The sequence below is a fragment of the Xiphophorus maculatus genome, chromosome 23 (assembly GCF_002775205.1).
Source record: "Xiphophorus maculatus strain JP 163 A chromosome 23, X_maculatus-5.0-male, whole genome shotgun sequence".
In the NCBI taxonomy this organism is placed as follows: Eukaryota; Metazoa; Chordata; class Actinopteri; order Cyprinodontiformes; family Poeciliidae; genus Xiphophorus; species Xiphophorus maculatus.
Window position 1 is genome coordinate 31636021 of NC_036465.1, and position 20429 is coordinate 31656449.

Sequence of the window (20429 nt, forward strand, 5' to 3'; positions counted from 1 at the left end):
TTAGAGGCTGGTAAAGGCAAATCCTCACCACTGAAGCCAAAGAGGGCCAAGAGAGTTCCAGGTGTTACTGCCACTCTGACGAACCTGGACAGAGTATGAACAAAATCTGTCCAGAACCGGTCAAGACTGGGACAGGACCAGTATATATGAACCCATGTGGCTTCAGCAGTTTTGCATTTTCACAGTATGAGGTGATTTCTAGATAGATAGGAGACAGCTTGCTTTGGAGAAATGGGCTCTATGTAGCACTTTGAACTGAATGAGACAATGCTGCACACACAGAGATGTTGTATTAATAAGATTAAGTGTAGAGGTCCATGTCTCATCTAGTATAGTCATGTTGTAGTCTTCCCATGAAGTTTTCCCTTTAGGTGAGGAGATCTCTGTCATATTTAACACTTTATTGTAAAGCCACTAAATCAGTCCTTTATAATATGATGGTTCAGATGTTTTCCAACAGTGTATCAAAGAAAATGAGTCTGAAAGATGGGATTGAATAAAGGTTTTGGTTTGCAAATATCTGAAAAAAAATAAAAATAAATTTAAAAAGTGGTAAACCGAATTTATTGCTAAGTTGTTTAAATGATGATAATTTTTTCTCTTTGAAAAAGTCCTTCAAATGAGTAAGCCCCTCCTGTCCAAACTGAGGAACATCCCATCTTGAACAGATGGTTTAAAGACACAGTTAAGTGCAATCGGACTTAACTAAGGAAAAATCATGGAATTTAAAGTATTCGCTAAACTGGCCCCATATGTTCAGTGAATGTTTCACTACAGGATTTAAAATGGAGTTAGATGAAGAGAATGAAAGTAGGGAGCAGAGCACAGCCGGAAAGGATATATTGTTGTCACTGTGTAATTCAATAGTCACCCAGTCAGGACTTAACATGAGTGATGGCAAAAATACCAAAACACTAAGAATTTTGGCTAAAATTTTGATATTCCTGTGTTCAGAAAAGAAAGAAATCTGTATGAGGTGCATTCCATTGGATCTTTCCCCTTTTTGCAATAAGAGTGATACAGGCTTTGTAAAATGACTGAGAGGGGAATCTCTGTTTAGAGCAATCTGTAAGGGTGGAACCAAGCTGAACACAGAGTAAGTTTGAGAATTATGTGAAAAATTATGAGGGGAGGCCATCCAGACCTGGACATTTGCCAGACTGCAGGAGGCTATTACTAGGGAGACTTCTGACGGGAAAACACTTGAGTAGGTTTAGATAGACACATTGTAAAAATACAAATACAATAACAAGTTCCATAAGTTTGATTACCCTTAAACTCATGCTTTTCTAACCACCTTTTGATTCTATTTCAGCATTCAGGCTTCTTCAATAGGAATTGATCTGCATCCTACATCTTAGCTATTCTTTCTGAACAAAGTCTCATTTATATTTTTATTTTCTTTTTACACTTATTTTTTTGTTAATTTAAATGTATGTTTCAACTCATTGAGATCCTGAAAAATAAAACCAATCTTCATCTTCACCTGAAGGTTTGAGGCTCTTAGAACTTTGATAGTTCTGTTCGCCTAATGTTATCTATAAGAAGCTTTTTCAATCTGAAGAAAATTAAGCCCAGATTAAGATGCTGCTGTCACCAACTGTTTCCCTGTTAGAATGGGATTCTTTTGGTGATGTGCTGTGTTGTTTTTCACACTAGAACACCGATAGTGTTTTTCACACTAGCAAAATAGTGGGGAAAATGTCCCGATGTGTAGATGGCTGTTTTAGGACCCAAATACAAGTGACGGAGGTGGCTAGTGAAGATTTAATAAGGAATATGGAAAAACAAACTTACAAAAATCAAAGGGAGCGACGAAAAAACACAAAAACCAAAAATCCATGGAAGGAAAACCAGGAAGGGGGACACGAGGAGAAAACGGGGCAGCATGAGGAAGTGATTGGAGTAAACAAAAGGATCTGGCAAATACTGAGTGAGAAAGAGAAGCTTAAATACAAGGGAGGCTGTGAGCTGAACAAAGGGCCTGGGCCTCATGTATAAAGGAGTGCGCAGTTTTCACACTAACACTTGGCGTATGGACAAATTTAGAAAAGTGCCGTGTACAAAAAACTTCTGATGTATAAAGCCGTGCGCACGCACATACCTACCTTTCCTTTATAAATCCCAATTTGCGGGAAGTAGAGCGCAGCTACTGGTCCGCCCTGTCGCCACCCATACTACAGATGTAAATTAATATAAATACCCGAAAGGCTGTCGCCACGTGAAGCAATAACCATGGAAAGGTTCTTTGCTTTTATCAGAATAAGTATTTATAACATATAACATATATTTTATTTAAAAGGTGCTTTCAGGGTACATGAGGTCACCTCACAAAAATTAAAAATTAATTTTAAAGAAAAAATGTATTAACTAAAGAACTAAAGAATAACTAGACTAAAGAAACATGATATACTAGAGAAAAGGAAATAGACATAAAAATAAATAGTAAAAAGAACTGAACAGAAACAGACAGAATCCAGACTGATCTAATAAAGACTGAGGAACACAGAGTATTCAAACTAGAATAACTGAAAATGGACTTGACACATGAAAAAACCTAACTAGAATCACTAAGAAGGAACTGAAATAAAAGAGAGAGGAATAAGGCAGATTTAACCAAAATAATAATTAAACTGGTATCAAAACTAGAAAACAACCTAACAACAGGGGGTCCTGAGAGAAAACACAAAAACTGCATACAAATTATACTGTATGTATGCAGTTGAACTGAACTAATGCCGAAAAATATTTTTCCATTCATTGTTAAGAAGGGCTATAAATAATATTGTACATGTTTTAATGTAAAGGAAATAATAAATTTTCTAAAATGATATCTCTCATGAATCGCCTCATTTCCAAGCAGAAATAAACTTTGTGGTTAAATACATTTACTGAGGGTATGAATAATTACAGGTTGAACTAAATGTAATTCTGGGGATTTTCTGTGATCCTTTCTGACCTCTTTGCAAACCAAGTATTTGGCAAAGAATGCAAATTATTAACTGTCAAGAAAATCCTACCTGTATAGCTGACCTTTACTGCTGTTCTGTGAGATTTTCTATAATTTCTGGCTCATATGAACCCAAGAAGACTGAATGCTAAAGTGGTATCAAGTAGTGTTGAAATACTGCATTGGATTATGAAACTGCACAATTTTTCAAGCAAATTGCTGCAGATCCTTTTCTTAATTTTCTCTTCTAAAAGATTTAATTGTTTATTATTTGAACTGCAAGTGAGACCAGTCACATTAAAGAGGGGAAATGTTGGAAATTATTTTTATATCACAAAAAAACAGACATTTTCAACAGTGAGCGTGCATCTACACACTCAACAGCAATCATTTGCATGATTGTATTACAAAGAACATAAGTAGTTGGTCATCACAGTCAAACGTAGAGCAAATGCTTGAGAAAAAAGCAAGAGTTAGCTGAACACTCAGAGGACAGGGTGCAGATCTGAAATGAATTTCTGTCATCAGTCTAAAACTCAATTTGAGCTTTTCCCTTTGATTGTAAGATCAGAGAATGGCTCTTTTTTAAAACAGAATACTTACTTAAATAAGCTGCATAATAAGGAGGTCTGGAGCTAGGCAGAAATACTTCCAACATTTCCCGCTCTAGTGAGCCTTGGTGGGGGCTGAGTTGATGGTTTTGGAGAAAGTGGTGGTGATTTAGGGGATGGAGAAGGTGTTGGTGATGGACAGGCGTCGCTTTACCAAATGTGGAGAATGACCTATCTGTCATTTGCTCCTGGCTTTCAAATACCTCTGTATCTGGGACTGAGTCCATGCCGGGAACATGGAGGTTGCTGCGGTAGTCTAGACCCTGGCGCCCATCAGAGGGCACAAAGCTGGGCATCCAGCAGCGATCAGAGTGCCCCAGGGCCTTACACTCTTCTGTGCAGTTAGAAAACAGATCAGCACCTGCAGATTGAAGCACGGAGAGGAGGACAAAAGAGTGTAAAGTTAAGACTAGGATATAATAGAGAGATGAAACACAGGCATACTATGTGTAACCATAATTGATCTCTTTTGCTGTGCTTGATTCCTCATGTCAGAGGTTTGTATCTCAGAAAAGTTACGGTCAAAACGTCCCACACAATGATTAAAAAAAACTCAGCTGATATGCAGACACGGAGAACAAGCCATTGATTGTGCTAAAATATCCCACATATAAAATTCTATGTTCATCTTTTTAGATTGTCATTTGAGTCTTTCTAGACATTTCATTTAACAGACCAATGCAGTAGTTTTATGCATAACAGCCACATAAGGAGCATCCATTTAGTTCAGCACAGCAGTGCAAATTCTTTGTGTTGGAAGAAAAAAAACTTTAAAACCTTAACCTTTATAAACATTAAATTAAAGCAATGTGTTAGTGAGATACAGAACAGGGTTTTTTTAATCCAAAAGGATTGTCAGCAACGAAAAAAAAGCTTTACATTACCTGACATTGAGTTTGGAATTAACAGGAGCCTATGGGCCTAATTTCAGATAAACTGGCTGTCAGAATTTAAATTTACCTGAGGACTGAATTTTCATATTACTGTTTCCCAAACTAATGTTCTAATGAAACAACCTACCGATCCATTCATCCATTCATCTATCCTATCTTGTGGTGCTGCACAGATTGAAGTTACATCACCTTCATGTTTATCCAAATGAAGTTTGCTTTATATCTTGGAGCTAAATTTTGCTTTAGTTACTTAAATCATCTTATGTCCAGATAACCAAGCCAATGGCCCCTGCTTGAATTTTGTTTCCAACTTTGCTACTACTAATAATAAGAAGAAGATAATTAAAATAAAAATAATATTAATAAATTGTTTAAAGGCACCATTAGTAGACACATGAGGTCCCTGGTCATTTAAAATAGCTCAAACGATTGTAACGTAATTCTAACCAAGATTGGATTCTTTAAAAACAAAGTGAGGCAACTATAAGAGCGGACATGATTGCAGATTGCAGATTATAGCGCTATCACTTCTGGTATTATCTAGGTTTTGCTGGGACTTTGTATAGCGAGGAGAACTCAACTATCACCTCAGGTTATCCTCAGGTTAGCTGATGCTCCAGGCATTATTGAAGAAAACCTCCCTCTCTTCAACCTTTAAATTCAACGAGAAACCAAGCAGTGTTGGATTACCAACCTGCCCGGCCACTGGGCCTTCTCACCCATTCTTCAAGCCTTTTGTGCTGTGTGAAAAGCTGGGTATAGGGAGAACTGGAAACCTGATTTTGGCTCTTTCATGTCAAGTAATTATATGTGAGGCTTTTTACTCCCTGAATTCTTGGTGAAAATTACCTTTTGTCAGGAAGAAAAGAAGAACGCAGTTAGCAGAAACATTAGAGTACAGTGCAGCTACTCCGCCCCAATGTAAGCTTTCAACCCATTATTTTTTCTCAGCTCCATATGTTTTTTTTTTGTTTTGTTTTGTGTTTTTTTATGGTTGTAAGGGCTCTATTCAGCAAATGCATGTTTTTTAAAACCTTAATCCTCTTGTTGTGTATGTGTGTCTAAGGGCTAAAATCTGCACTGTCCAGCTAGGGCTATCTGCCTCTAATCCCTTTGAATACAGACTGTGATTAGTCTAAGACTGTAAGACTGTTGCCATCTTAGTAACCAATGTGTGTGTATGTATGGTGTGTGTGTGCGAGTGTGTGTGTGTCTGTAGGGGTCAGCAATGGGGGAATTTGCTTTGTTACAAAGCGGATTAATTTGGCTTGCTGTCGCTAACAGCTTGGAAAAGTTTCCTGTCTCCTAACGAGAGGGTTTCATATTAAATATTAACCCACATGGCATAAATACAGTACCATGTCACCATCAAACACACTTCCATACATGGCAGATACATTGCATACATGGCAGCCAACAGACGGGCTGCATTAAAAAATGTAAGCAAAAAAAGATGCACAGAGAAATGTTACATTAAGATCGATTTCCATTTCAGAAAGGAATCAGGAGAGTCAGTGGTATATGGACTGAGCAAGAGCTGAGACACACTGAGAAAGAAATCAAGCCACAAAGCCAGACCAAGTCTTGCTAGTTTTAGCAAGATTAGATGTTCCCTCAACTTCTCTCTGTCAGCCAGTAAGGAGCAACAAAGCAATGCAGCTATGCAGCTATAATCTGCTGCCCAAACACCCACACTAAACTACCCTTAAAGGAGAGGGTTTTGAGAGGTACAGGGGAAACGGGTTCCTTTCCAGTGTCAGAACACCTCATCTCAGCTTAGTATTCTGCAAGGAACTCACACAGGGCAAACACAGAGTTCTGATAATAACCTTCATTTGGTAATTGCTATGCAGAGGTCTGAAAAATAAATTACTGATCACTGAGCTGTTACTGCAGTGACAATATGAACCACAGGCATAATAAGGAATTCATCATGCAGCAGGGAGAGAAAGAAGCAGAGAGTCTAGAGGAGGGATTGAAAAGTGGATAAGGACCGCAACTCAATCTACTCCAAGTATGTCACACTGGCTATATTAATAAAATGTTCTTTAAAACATGTGGCAGGAGGGGAAGCAGGTCCCTGGGGGGCATCTTAAGGTGGGAAGAGCAGTAAATGAGGTGAGATTTATGTGAGGAATGAACTCAGCCCAGGTGTCATTTTTAAAAACCAGCAGTGTCAGCAGATGAGTGCTTCATTTATAAGGGATTTTTATAGACAAGTACAATGAAATTAGTCTGACATCAATCAATAAAGAACACGGAATATTAATGACTAAATAACTTGTAACTAAATGCATTAACTCCATTTAGGTTTATGTCTTGAATTCACCTCAAATCACAAAACAGGTGTGTGTATACTGTCAATTAGTATTCTACATACACCGTGGATCATATTGAATCATGGGAATTAAATAATATGCCTCTGCACACGCACACACACAAACGCACACGCCCACACACACCCCAACACACACACACATACAGTTGTCAAGAAAATCCGAGCTCATCCCACTTCCCCATGCTGGAGATTTTAATTTAATAGTAATAATAAATAAAGTTATCTTTAAAATGAATCACTCAAGTGACATCAAGGCCCAACAGTAGACTTAAGTGTCAATAAAATAAATCTGGTTGTGTGTGTTGTTTTTGTCTCATGCAAACTTTGCTTTAATTCTACTTTTTTCTATCTAATCATAAGAAATCATAGTCAGTCAGAGAGAGTCATTAAACAGGAAAAGCAGGTTTCCTGGAAAAAGAGGAAGTAAGTTTCCAGCCTGCAGATTTATAAAAATAGCTGAGACTATTCCTTATTTTAAATCATGAAAGTTTTAAAGAATGAAATCTAAACATTTGAGTAATTTGATAAGATTCAAAGTAAAATACTTATATTAATATTGGTTTACTTGTAATAATACTTACACTTATATTTGTGGGAACACTTACAAGAAAAACAAGTAACTGTAACTTTGGTATCAAATAATTAGAATCATGGATTATTCTTGGTTTCTTTTCAGAAAAACATATGTAATAACTCACATTAGGATTATAATAAGTATAATTAATAAGTTATGGTTATAAAATCATAAATGAATGCTAAATCAGAGAAGCTAAAGAAAATAAATGTGATATAAATGTGATTTTGACATTGAACTTGAAATGGTGTAAAAAGGTGTAACTGCAATTAAACATCACTGATATGTTGGAGGTAGATGGTAGGTGAAAGGTGAAATGTTTCAGAGAAAATGTCGTGCAGGCAACAGACACAGGAGGTTGAGCAACCCCGAGACATTAGCACAGACATTAGGACATAATGTCTGTAAGACAGTGATGGATATGAGATCATCTGTCTGAGCAGTCAGCCAATGCAAACGCACCAAATGGGTGGATAAACCCTATAAAAGGTGGGTGCAAAAGAGGAACCTTTGGTTGGATCCTCCGGGCAGCTTTGAGCCAAGATCAAGATGGACAAAGAACTCTGCAGCTGAAGAAGAGCCGGGGCCACAGAGCTGAAGACTGTCCTGCTCATGGAGACCAACCCGTCAGCCCCGCAACCTGTGGCTTCGAATCGCACTTCTCTCATCGGCTGGGTTCAGACCCCAAAGACAAAGATGAAGACAAAGACAAAGGCAAAGACAAAGAAGAACTGGTGCCTTTTTTCCTGCCAGCACCAAATCCTGTGTGACCTCACCATCCATGCGGAGAAGAAGCTCATCAGACCTACAGAGATCCCGGCCTTCGCCGATCAACATCTTCCTCCTGCTGCAACACCTTCTTCATCATCAGGCCAGGTCTGGGGTTCGAAACATCAAACTCCGTCCGTCTCTCTCAAAGGTTCCCTTTTTTAGTTCTCAGTATCAGCAGTAGGGAAAGATAGACTAGATGATTGATTTTACTTATTTGATTATTTCTGCTACTGAATTAAGCTGTACTGACCCTTGCAAAATTGCCTTACTAATAAAATATTTAGCATAAAGAAAATCTAAAAGATGTTGTGGACATTCAGTTAATGAGTCACCTTAAAGTTCTTTGATGGTTGTAAAATAGCTATGATGTTTGATTCTGAAGAGGAAGAAGTGGAAAATGTTTTTAGGTTGCTGGTAGCCCAAATGTAAAACGTCATCCTTGGGACTCGCCCGAGTCACTAAAACCTACCTGGTTCAATAACAAATGCAAGTTGTAAAATAGAGAACGAGCGACCGTTAACAGGTGTGCTCTGTGAAACTAGTTGGCTGTAGGCTGCTCAGTCTGGCTAATTCACAGGGGGAAGAAGGGTGGGACACCTGGATGTAGGCCGTCAGAAAACCAGGCGAATCGTTTCTCGAAACCAGCTTAAATAGAGTTTACTTCAGTTCTGGACAGGGTAAATCCCAGCAGATTTAGGAAACTCAATTAACCCGTTAGAAGGAGAGCTGGTAGCACATCTCCCCTCTCAGAAGAGGAAGTACGAGAGTGAGAGAGTAGAGACAGAAAGGAGGGGGGGGGGGGGGGTGTTGCACAACAACACAGTATATACTGTATATATATATATATATATATATATACTGTATATATATGTCCTCATGGTTATTCCACCAAATATTGATTCCTGAATTCTTCCTGAGTGAAAAACATTAGTGTTGTTGAAATTAATATGAACTTGTTTTCTTTGAGGTCTGAATGCACTGCTTCTTTTTCATTATTTTAACCATTTCTCATTTAATGCAAATTAAATACAAAATTTTTGCTTCGTACTTCGGAGACATGTTGTCAATAGTTCATAGAAAAAAAGAACAATGTTCATTTTACTCAAACATATATCTATAAAAAGTAAAATCAGAGAAAATGATCATTTTAAGTGGTCTCTTAATTTTTTCCAGAGATGTACATGTAAATGTTGATATTTGGATCTGCAATCTTACCAGGTCCCTCTCAGAAAACAGATTGTAGATCTCAACTACAGCGTTTCTCCGAGTGTATTATAAGCCTGGCAGGCCCCAGGCTTGACTTGCCCCCTCACCGGACTAAGCCTTGCTTGTTTTTATTTATTTTTTTTATTAAATTGTTTAAAATATTTTTTGTATATACCAGTGACCCCAAACTGCATGCGTCAGTTTGCACTCCTGCACTGAGCATTTCTCCGACAGAGCAGAATCACTATTTAAAGACGGGTTTATAGTTGATGAATTGAACAGAGCACACAGCCGGGAGCGCACCAATCACATCCCTGAAGCCTCTGAGTGTTGGCCGCCTAGCGCGCTGCCGCTGCATTTCTCCAGTTCACCTTGTCATGGAGCGCAAGCTCCATCTTTCACTCAAACAAGATGATTTGGCATATGTTCTTTTAGAGAGGCTTTAGCTGCATTTATATCAACCACATGTAAGGAATCATGTTTCTCTGGAAAATGCTTCAGTAAGAAAGGAGCCAAGTTTAAAAGCCACTAAGCTGCTTGCTCTTATAAATATAAAAGCAAAAGTCGTGTTTCAGAGGTGCAGATTGTGCATACTTTGTTCACATCTTTGTGAACAAAGAATTATGTGTGGTGTGTGTGTTTACATTTCACAAATGCTGGCCCAGCCACTGAGCTGATAAAATGTATGTGTGTGTTCCTCGGTGGAACAGTGCATTAGTGGAACAGGGATTCAGCCCATGGCGGAGCTGTAGTTCTCACAGTCAGCACGCTGTTTTCTGTTTTTGTTTTTTGCTGTGCCACAATGCATCAAACTGCACCACATCAACTATGGCTCCAGTCAGGCCGAGTTGCTGCGCGCAGCCACCAGAGAAATTCATTCCCTAATGCCTAGACTATCCAAAAAAAAACAGTCTCTGTGGCCCTGATTATAAACTCAGTAGATACAAAATGGAACAGCTTGGTCCCTATTAGTGTGACATAAATTAAATCTCCACGTTTGTCCCTCTGTTTCCAGCAGAGAGATGCACAGTGCAGCGGGTCTAGCTCATCATGCTGGGCTAGACAAGCTTGTATGAACCTTGAGCAGAATTTGACTTAGGGGCCCTATTCCTGCTAAGAACATTAGCACCACTATAGTGTTTCACTATAGACTTGGTGAAATCTGGGAGAGGGGCTCTGATTTAATTGGCTGAGTTTAAAAGCAATCAGTTATCATTGTAATTTGCTGAGATATATATGTAAACAAAACAAGCTCAAACACATAGATTAAAAACAACTCATAGTATCAGATTTTAGCTATGGTTACAAAGCAATCTAATTATGAAGATTGTTATTTGCACTTTTACCTAGTAAACATGCCAGCTCCATCCATCCTTCTACCCATCTATTATCTTAAACTCTTATCCCTAGTGGGGTCAGCAGGGTTGCTGGTTCTTACCTCCAGTGGTCAACAGGTGAGAGGCGGGGTCACGCTGGACAGGCTACCAGTCCACCACAGGGCATTCACCAGCTCCTTAAAGTCTTTAATTTAAATGTTAAGCAATTTTAAATCTTTTAATTTATCTATGCTGAAACTATTATGTTTTATAGTACTGACATTCTCAAAAAACAAATGCTAAAATTCTATATCTGCAGTTGGTTAAAATGTTAGAAGTTATTGGGCCCCTAAGGGCCTGTGGGCCTTAAGCAGCTGCTAAGTTCATTTATGCCTTGGTTTGGCTCTGAATGTGATCAACATTACATCCTGTCTTAAGATCAACTGGCCGATTACTTACTTTGGATTTAACAGCAGTAGAAAAATTGCATATTTATTTTAATAGTATTTTTTTGTTTGTTATTTTTAAAGCCATGGTTGTGTGTTTAACTATTGTTGGCAATGTCTTCCAGTAACATAATTACCCAGCAATATTTTACATTTCCTCTCAACTTAACATCTTTTAGTACAAAAAAATTATTGGACCACTTCGGAGCCCCAACCACTGGGCTTAACAAGAGTGGTTAAAATTATATATATATATACAGTACAGACCAAAAGTTTGGACACACCTTTTAATTCAATGAGTTTCCTTTATTTTCATGACTATTGACATTGTAGATTCACACTGAAGGCACCAAAACTATGAATAACACTTGTGGAAATATGCACTAAACAAAAATGTGTAAAACAACTGAAAATACCCCTTATATTCTAGTTTCTTCAAAGTAGCAACTTTTTGCTGTGATTACTGCTTTGCACACACTCTGCATTTTCTTGATGAGCTTCAAGAGGTAGTCACCTGAAATGGTTTTCACTTCATAGGTGTGCCCTGTCAGGTTAATAAGTGGGATTTCTTGCCTTATAAATAGTCATGAAAATAAAGAAAACCCATTGAATTAGAAGGTGTGTCCAAATATATATATATATATATATTTTTTTTTTTTACTGTATATATATACTGTATATATAGATCTATATCTATATATAGATAGATAGATATATACTCCATCACCTGTAGATAGGGGTTTACTACACATATACACATAGCTTAGAAATAACATTTCAGGAATCAGGAATTGTGCAATGTTTAGACTTTGCTTTATTTCATCATCTAAGCTTGCAAAATTATTTTGCAAACTGATATACACATACTTTTAAGAGTGGTTTGCAGCATTTCTTCTTAAAGATAAGATTGGTTACTAAGATGGCAAGATTTAAAAATAATTTAGTACTATCAAACTAAAATTTAAGTCTATCAATTTCCTTTATAACAACCTTCAAAAACTGTTTTATATCCTCTACAGAACAAAAAATAGTTCTATCATCTGCAAATACAACAAATTTCAATATATTTGTCATGCTACATCTATCGTTAATATACAAAATAAATAAACTGGGACCAGCACTGCGTCTTGGAACACCACAAGAATAATATAAAACATTAATATTTAGGTTGACGTGTTTGTACATATTGTTTTCCACTATCAAGATAACTTTTACCAGATATATGTTACCTCTCTCACTTTCCATTTTATATATTAGCATTTTATAATCTATAGCATCAAATGCCTGTTTCTGGTCAATAAATATCTCCACTGGATATTTTCTGTTTTGTATGCATTATGTTACATGTTCCTCTACTTCTCTATTCTTGCCAGTGACAAAGTTCCAAATTATTATGTGGAATGTACAGAAAAAGATGAACCTGTATGATCAAAAGTAGATTACTATGAACTTTTTTACGGAAATTATGTGGCTGGACTCTAGCCATATCCAGTCTTTGCGGTCAGTAATAGCACGAGTTGTAGAATATCACCTCATTGTTACCATGATTTTAATGTGCTGTGACTGTGCAAGGTGCAGCCTGAGAAAATACCTGCTCTGATCTGAGCAGCAGCACTGTGACCCAAAGTGCTATGGGGCATCAAAACCAAAGTTCATGATGTTTCTGTGTGTGTTACAGGTGTCTTCTGGACTCATTAGGACTCCTTAACTGCCTCTTCAGTGAGACAAAACTAAGTAATGATTGGTTAGGGAGCAACACAACAGACTGCCTGAGGCAGCAAAAAATATTAACCGCATAAAACACGCAGTCAGAGGACCAAAGGCATAAAAGAAGCCACATCAACAAAAAATAAAAAGACTGCAGAAGAAATGAAATGTTCATAAAGGTAACAAGCCCCACCTCCACTTCAAACAAATCAAAGAGGAGGTTCTATTTGCCAGAATGTATGACTTTGAGTTTCATTTTTTTCTCAAGAATGATTCAGTTCTTTATTTAGTGAGTAAAAATCTAAAGGAATCCATATGTCCAAAAGATAAAGAGATTCAGTTAGCGTGGCATATAATGGACAACAATAATATGTATTCTATGGAAACCTATTTAGTTCAGATCAGTTTTTTATAGCATCAAGTTGCAAATAACAAGACAAACATGTAAATTCAAATTCAGAAGTATTTAATCATTTCAGTCTAATGTTGTCAGAATGTCAGGCGGCTGGTTTTTAACATCTGTTTTTCTGCACGTTTTTATTAAAATTTTAAATAGTTTGTTTTTTATGCACAGCTATTGGATTGGAGTATGCTATTTATGACAACTGTACAGACTTTTTATGTTATAATATTTGCACAGTATTTTGTACAATGTATGTATATGACATAATCCACAGGAAATAACCTGTTTAAAATGATTCCACTAGCTGCCAGTTCTGACGCAAAACACTGGGCCCTTTTTGCTTCCCTGACAGTCCAAGACATCAGCGTACAACATGAAATGCTTGTTACTGAAAGTGGAAGAGAATGAACAATAAGGTCTGCCAGTGAACTCTCCGTTTCTCTAATAAATAAAAAGGTCCTGGTGCTTTGTAATTATATCTGCTGCAGAAACTAATGGTTGAAGAAATACACATTTACTGACATTACACTCAAGCTAAAGGGCCATGAAGTCTGACATAGCCTGCTCTAACAATAGATAGGTAAAAGTTTATACACTACATTTATCATTAATACACTTGTCTGAGACAAAGAGCAGCTGTCTGATCAAAAGACTGATAATGATCAAAAATACAAAAATTATATGAATTTCAATGTTCAGTTATGTCATGTTTATTTTTCCTCTTGGATTTTACAACCCTATAGTCTAATCTTCTTCAATTTAGAAGATTTATTGCACTTTCACTTTCTTTCTTTCCTTCTTTCTTTGTGTGTGTGTGGAGGTGTGCGGGGGTGCGTGCGTGTGCGGTCTGTAGGGGTGAGCATGTGTGTGCACGCATTCATGTGTGTGTGCGTGCTTTTAAGAAGTTTTTGACCTTTAACTTTTTCTGTTCTACATATTTCCACAAGATCTAATGTTCCATGAGAATATTCAATAAATATAATGACCAAGGTAAACAAACAAAATAAAAACTAGTTGGTAAATGAACAAACTAATTGGGCTGACTACATTAAACCGTAATTACACACTTCAGTTTTCTTTCATCACTTCAAATTAAAATTTTATTTGCCTTTCACCTTGCTGTAGGTACACCTAAATTTCTTCAGTGTAATGAGTGAGAGATTTCTGTTCTATTCCTTCTCTTGTATTCTATAATATTATTTGAGGAAATTTGTCCAGCTTAGCATAACAGTTTAGTTCTGTTTACTGAGGCCTACTGCTAGGATCCCTGCTGTGGAGCTCCGTCCACAGAAGGTCCAACTATCGAGAGCTCAGCTCTGAATAAACACACGACAGTGGCATATGAAACTCAGTGGGCCTGTATTATATGAGCTCTGGTAGGCTCATTTCGGAAAAAAGAAAAAAAGCCAAGCAGTCAAGGAAGGGAGCCGAAAAAAGGAAAGTGGCAAAGGACTGTTTTTGGACAGTAACAGCGTGAAGGAATTCATTAATTCATCTTATGAACAAATGAATTGCCTGTTTTGTTCACCACAGGCACAACCTATTTGGTCGGCTTCCCAGTTCTTTGGTGTGAGCACAGCCTCATTAAAAAGCTCGTCACATCTTGTCAAGTAGTCACAAGACGAACTGAGCGCGCTCACCAGGAGCAAGCTACTATATATTTACAAACAACAGAGTACCCACTCACATTTTATCATCATGTGACAAAAAACATAAGTACAAGTGCTATTCATATAGATGAAAGCCAAGCTCTTCTAAGAAACTTTTATAAGACTTTAGAAAAGAATTAACATAACTTGATTCTTAAACACTGACTGACAGAAACAGTAAATCATGTCAGATGATTTTGACTCTGACATAATTGCAGATGTAATTAAAACAAGTTTTAATTTGACAAGCCTCGCTCAGTTTCAGGCTGGAGAGGCAGGCAGCAGTCTGCTTCTGGAGACACACTGCATAGCAACCACATGCAAATCAGCAAACCCTACTCTGTCTTACTCAAACCTGAGAGCAACTCATTTGCTCCTTTAACTTCCAGCACAAAACATTCAAATAAAATGGCTGAAGAAAAAGGTGAGGCACACTGATCTTACCAGAGGAATGTCCTCGATTTGTGGCATCGTGGTCACTGTCTCCTTGCTCGCTATCTCCATGGCCACTGTCTTTAGAGCTGACCAGATCTGCCTCCTGGAATGCTGAGCTAAAATCAAAGAACATCAAATCAAAATCTAAACACTGACTTTTCTGGTACAGTCTCATGATGATGAGGCATTTAGTAGATGAAACAGGTGTGGAAAAAGGCCTGAGCAGCACCAGGCTGCAGCGGGAAGCCCTTTCTGTATTTACCTGTTGACACGCCTCGGCCTCTCCACCAGGTAGCTGAGTTCGGTTCGCTGGTGTTTGGTCTGAAACAAGAAGGAATGGCGTTCAGTCTGTTGCTCAAGCATTACATGTAACACAGTTAAAGAAAAATGCAGCAATCAAAAATAGAAATCACCAGCTCTCCAAAAATATAGAAAAGTTTTAAAAAGGCAAAAAAGGATGCGTTTCAGCAACAATACAACACACACTGTGTCACACTGATCAGGGCAGTAAAAACTAGAGCTTTTCTCTTACATATGATGTGGAGTGTGTGCACGGTTCGGACTCTATGCTTCAGCGTAGAACAAGGCTGCCACTCAACAACATTCCGATATATTAGCAGAATGCAAATGCTACTCTACATCAAAGTAGCAGAGTAGCATGTGTGTTATGTGTGTCACACACACGCAGCTCTATATGCAGTTAACAGCAGCCTCTGAGCAAATACAGCTGAAAACATAGGAGGCAATAGCAAAATTATGTTGTTTCTTTGATTTTATTTTACTTATAGCTCTGTGTTTGAATAAAATGAACTTGTTTTATTTTACAGACATTTCTCCCAAACTCCAAATAAACATTATGAACTTTTTTGTCTACAAAGGACAAATTAACAATAATAAAAATGCTGCACTTTCAGACCTGAAATAACACAAACACATTCAAATTCATTTTTATATCACATAGCACTAACGTTCTAACTTTGGAAGTGTTCATAAAATAATGCTTGGTGGAATAACCCTGATTTTCAGTCTTTCACATCATTACTGGGATCAGCTGTGTAGAGGTACTGATTAGGGACGGCTTGCAGTGGCCTCAGAGTTTTCTGCAGAGCTGTATGTTTTATGGATGTAAGAGACCCCCATGCACGGACAATATAGTTTTAAAGATGAGGAGTAAAAAACAAGCACACATTAAATGTTCGGTGCAGACCTCCCCTGCAACAGACAAACACTGTTTTTCTGTCCTGCCCTAAAATCTGCCAGAAGACACCATCCTATGATGTACTGCTGTATTACGCCTTATCAACAAACTGTAACTCCAGCAACTTACTGGCTCCTGCATGTGATTAATATAAAGAATCACATCCGAAAACAAGAAGTCCAGTTTCTGCAACGGGTTTTCAGCATGTTAATGCTCTCTTAATGGAAGGGGAAATTCAGTCATAGGAATGAGAGGGACTCTTACCTCGTTTGATAAAATGCTGCCGTTTGATATGATGTCAGGCTGCTGGTCTGTGTACCCTGACCCTATGGCACCACACGGGTTGTGATCGGTGTCTGTGCTCCTAGATGGACTACACGGCTTTAGGAACATGAGGTCAGTTTTGGCAGACTCTGGAGTCAGACATACCTGATAGCAATAGTTCTGGTTTTGATGGTGGGAACCGAAGCTCCCAGACTCCTCCACAGGGACTTGAGCCGTTCCAGGCCCGCTGACATTGACAGTGCTTTGCACAAGCATGATGTCCGCCTTGCTGAGCTTTTTCTTGCGGGATCTACCCTGCCGTGAGCAGCAGGAGCTGCATCCAAGACAGCAGTCACTAGTTAGGCAGGTATAAATGTTGAGCTTTTTGTCCTTCTGGCAGCGCACGGCCAGCACAATCATCACAAGGAGGAAGATGAAGGACACAGAACCGAGGGCAATGATTAGGATGAGGGTGAGGTCCAAAGCACCATCTTTGGCCTTGCTGGTGCCCACTTTGTCTCCCACACCCCGGCCTTCAGCCATGCTGTCTACCAGCATCACCAGTATGCTGGCACTGGAGGACAATGGAGGCTGGCCATGGTCTCTCACCTCAATCACCAGGTCATACTGCTGGTGGGGGTCTCGCTTAGCTGACACCCGCCTTGCGGTCCTGAGTTCACCAGTCCTCCAGTCCATCCTAAACATCCCGTTGTCGTTACCCCTCTGAATGCTGTAGGACAGGCGGGCATTCTCACCATCATCTGCATCCATGGCCACAACACGAGTCACCAGGTAGCCTGGCTCAGCGGAGCGAGGAAGGGGCTCCTTCGCAGTCCCATTTTTCCCCAGGGGCGCAAGTACCAGGGGCGCATTATCATTCTGATCAACAATTATGACTTTGACAGTTGCATTAGAGGAAAGCTCAGGGGCACCAGAATCCTTGGCCTTGACCATAAAGGTGAAATCTTTTAGCTGCTCATAATCAAAAGACCTGAGTGCGTAAAGGTATCCTGTCTCCTCGTTGATAGACACATAGGTTTTAACTGACATGCCCTGAATGTCACACTCTAAGATGGAGTAAGTAATGAGAGCGTTTTGCCCTATATCAGGGTCCAGGGCCGTTACAGCGTGAATGTACGCTCCTGGTACGTTGTTCTCTGTCACATACACATCATAAACGGATTGAGTGAAAGTGGGCGCATTGTCGTTTTCATCTGACACCTGGACGCGGATGGACTTACTAGAAGCCAGCGAAGGAGTTCCTTTATCCCGCGCCACCACGGTCACGGAGTAGGAGTCTGCCTGCTCCCGGTTCAGGAGCCCATCAGTCACTATGGTGAAGTAATTCCTGAAAGAGGACTTTAATTTGAACGGTACATCACCCAGGATTTCCACGTGGATCTGTCCGTTCTCCTCTGCGTCACGGTCCGTCACACTTAACAGGGCAATGACGGTACCGGGAGCGGCTTTTTCACTCACGGACTCCGTGACAGTGCTGAAGGTGATTTCCGGTGCGTTGTCGTTCACGTCCGCCACTTTGACCAACACTTTACAATGCGCGGGTACGGCGTTTGGCCCGAGGTCCTTAGCCTGGACAAAGATCTGATAGAGGCTGCTCTCTTCGAAATCCACCTCCCCACGGACTTCGATGCGCCCGGTCCGCGGGTCTATGCCGAACAGCTCCTTAACGCGACTGGAGATGTGGTTGCTGAAGGAGTAAACTATTTCCCCGTTCAGTCCCTCATCTAGGTCGGTGGCGTTCAGCTGGATGACCAGCGTGCCCACCGGTACGTTCTCCGAGAGACTCACCGTGTAGACGGGCTGCTCAAACACGGGCACATTATCGTTAGAGTCCAACACTTTGACTACCAGCAGCGCGGTGCCGGTCCGAGGAGGCTGTCCGCCGTCCACCGCAGTGAGCACGTACCTGTGCGCTGCCTGCTGCTCCCTGTCCAGAGGCTTCTCCAGGACAAGTTCTGCAAATTTATTTCCGTCGGTTTGGGTCTGCACGTCCAGGTAAAAGTAATTGTTGGTTGTGATATCATATGTGCGCAACGCGTTGGAGCCCACGTCCGGGTCGAACGCACTCTCCAAAGGGAACCGGGTGCCAGGGGTTGCGCTCTCTGAGATTTCCACCGTGATGTCTGTCTCCGGGAAGCTCGGTGGGTTGTCGTTAATGTCCACCACTTCAATTTCGACTCTGAACAGCTCCAGTGGGTTCTCCAAGAACACCTCCATGTTGAGCTGGCAGCTGGCACTCTGCTTGCAGATTTGCTCCCTATCGATTTTCTCATTAACGAACAGGACGCCGTTCTCGAGGTTCACTTCCAGATATGGCGTTCTGGAACTAGGCACTACCTGGAATCGCCGGGAGGCCAGTTTGGTAAGGTCCAGCCCCAGGTCTTCAGCGATGTTCCCCACCAGCGTGCCATGCTCTGCCTCCTCCGGGACAGAGTAGCGGATCTGAGAGAGCGCTCCATCCGTAAAACACAGCGCTATCAAAACCACAATCATGACCGGAAAAACAAGTGCACTTGGGTAAAAAAGAAATAAATACATCAGCAAAAAGCATTAATCTCACTGTCTTCTGATGAAGACAAAAAATCTCAACATTCTCCGGCCACTTCAGCCAGCAAGTGAAACTCTCCACAGCGCGTCAAAGTCCAAAAACAAGGAAGGCGTCTGGAATATGCAGTCCCTTTAAAAAAGAGACATTTGGGTCTTTTGGAGAAGTTCTAATGCTGTATAAACTCAGTTATTTCGGAGCTCCACTGTCTGGTTGTTCATAGGCGTCCTGAAGCTTCCAGCAAAGCTGTGCGCATCTTCACTCAGCCTGTAATCCACGGAGCAGACAGGAGTGTGCCCTCTTCACATCCATGGACCCAGACAGAAAAACTAATCACACTGTTTTTACTCGGTCTCTGCTGATGATGCCTCGCTGCCTCTGTGTAGTCTTCTTCACTCTGTACTGATGCTGTTCACTCAACTATTTGCTTTTTCCTCCGCATCGCGCCTCCCCCCGCGTCCCCGCGGCTGGAATTTACACTGAAGGCTCTCTCCTGATTGGTCTCTGGGCCTGCCTGTCAGAGTCCGTTTGGCCAGCCTCTCACTCACTGCTTCTCTGTCTCTCTTTACCTCGGAATGTTTCCCTTAAGACGCATAAAAAATAGACATCTTGAAGCTGAAGTTAACATTTACAGAAATCAAGTGATAAGTTGACAAATTGAGGCCCTCCTCCTGACACTACTAATGGAGCAGAGTGTGATCAGAGTGAGTTCAGCACTTGTTGACACGGTGGCAGGGCCTTTGTGAGCCCAAGGATATGCTGGGCGATCCGGGTTAATGCATGCAAATGTTGTGATATGCATGCAGTGAATCATTCGCCATTCATGTGCTGCTCTCAAGGCTGTGCTCTATAATTACACCCAGCAGTCTTGACGTTATTATTTCTCAACCAGCCACACAGCAGCAGCACAGAGAGGCAAGCAGACGCTCTTATTCGCGGAACGCATGCGACCCCTTGCGGCGAACACTTTAACCAGGCAGTGATTTAAAAACCCACCTGACAAATTATGTTTATTGTGATTCTGGTTATTTTAACACGTAGACTGATACTTTATATGTGTAGTACTAAAAACTGACACCATCGTTAAAAAGAAGGAAAACAC

At 40.1% G+C, this 20429-nt stretch overlaps 1 protein-coding gene across 5 annotated transcripts in view; it reads right to left on the reverse strand.

Moving 5' to 3' along the window:
* The window catches only part of LOC102236215 (protocadherin-10-like), an 88290-nt gene extending 68097 nt beyond the window's left edge, over window positions 1-20193 (reverse strand). For 2 of the 5 annotated variants that reach the window (XR_002752257.1, XR_002752256.1), the window contains exons 1-4: window positions 16762-20191; window positions 15562-15620; window positions 15309-15415; window positions 3765-3922 (exon numbers count right to left, since the gene is read on the reverse strand). Coding sequence is in view for 3 of the 5 variants with exons in the window: in XM_023328175.1 (XP_023183943.1) it covers window positions 3765-3922; window positions 15309-15415; window positions 15562-15620; window positions 16762-19320 (2883 nt within the window). In the remaining 2 variants the exon portion in view is untranslated. Of the gene's footprint in view, window positions 1-3764; window positions 3923-15308; window positions 15416-15561; window positions 15621-16761 lie in introns of those variants that run through there. The other 3 variants (XM_023328176.1, XM_023328175.1, XM_023328177.1) reach the window with 3 other exon arrangements.
* Between the last annotated feature and the right edge of the window lie 236 nt (window positions 20194-20429).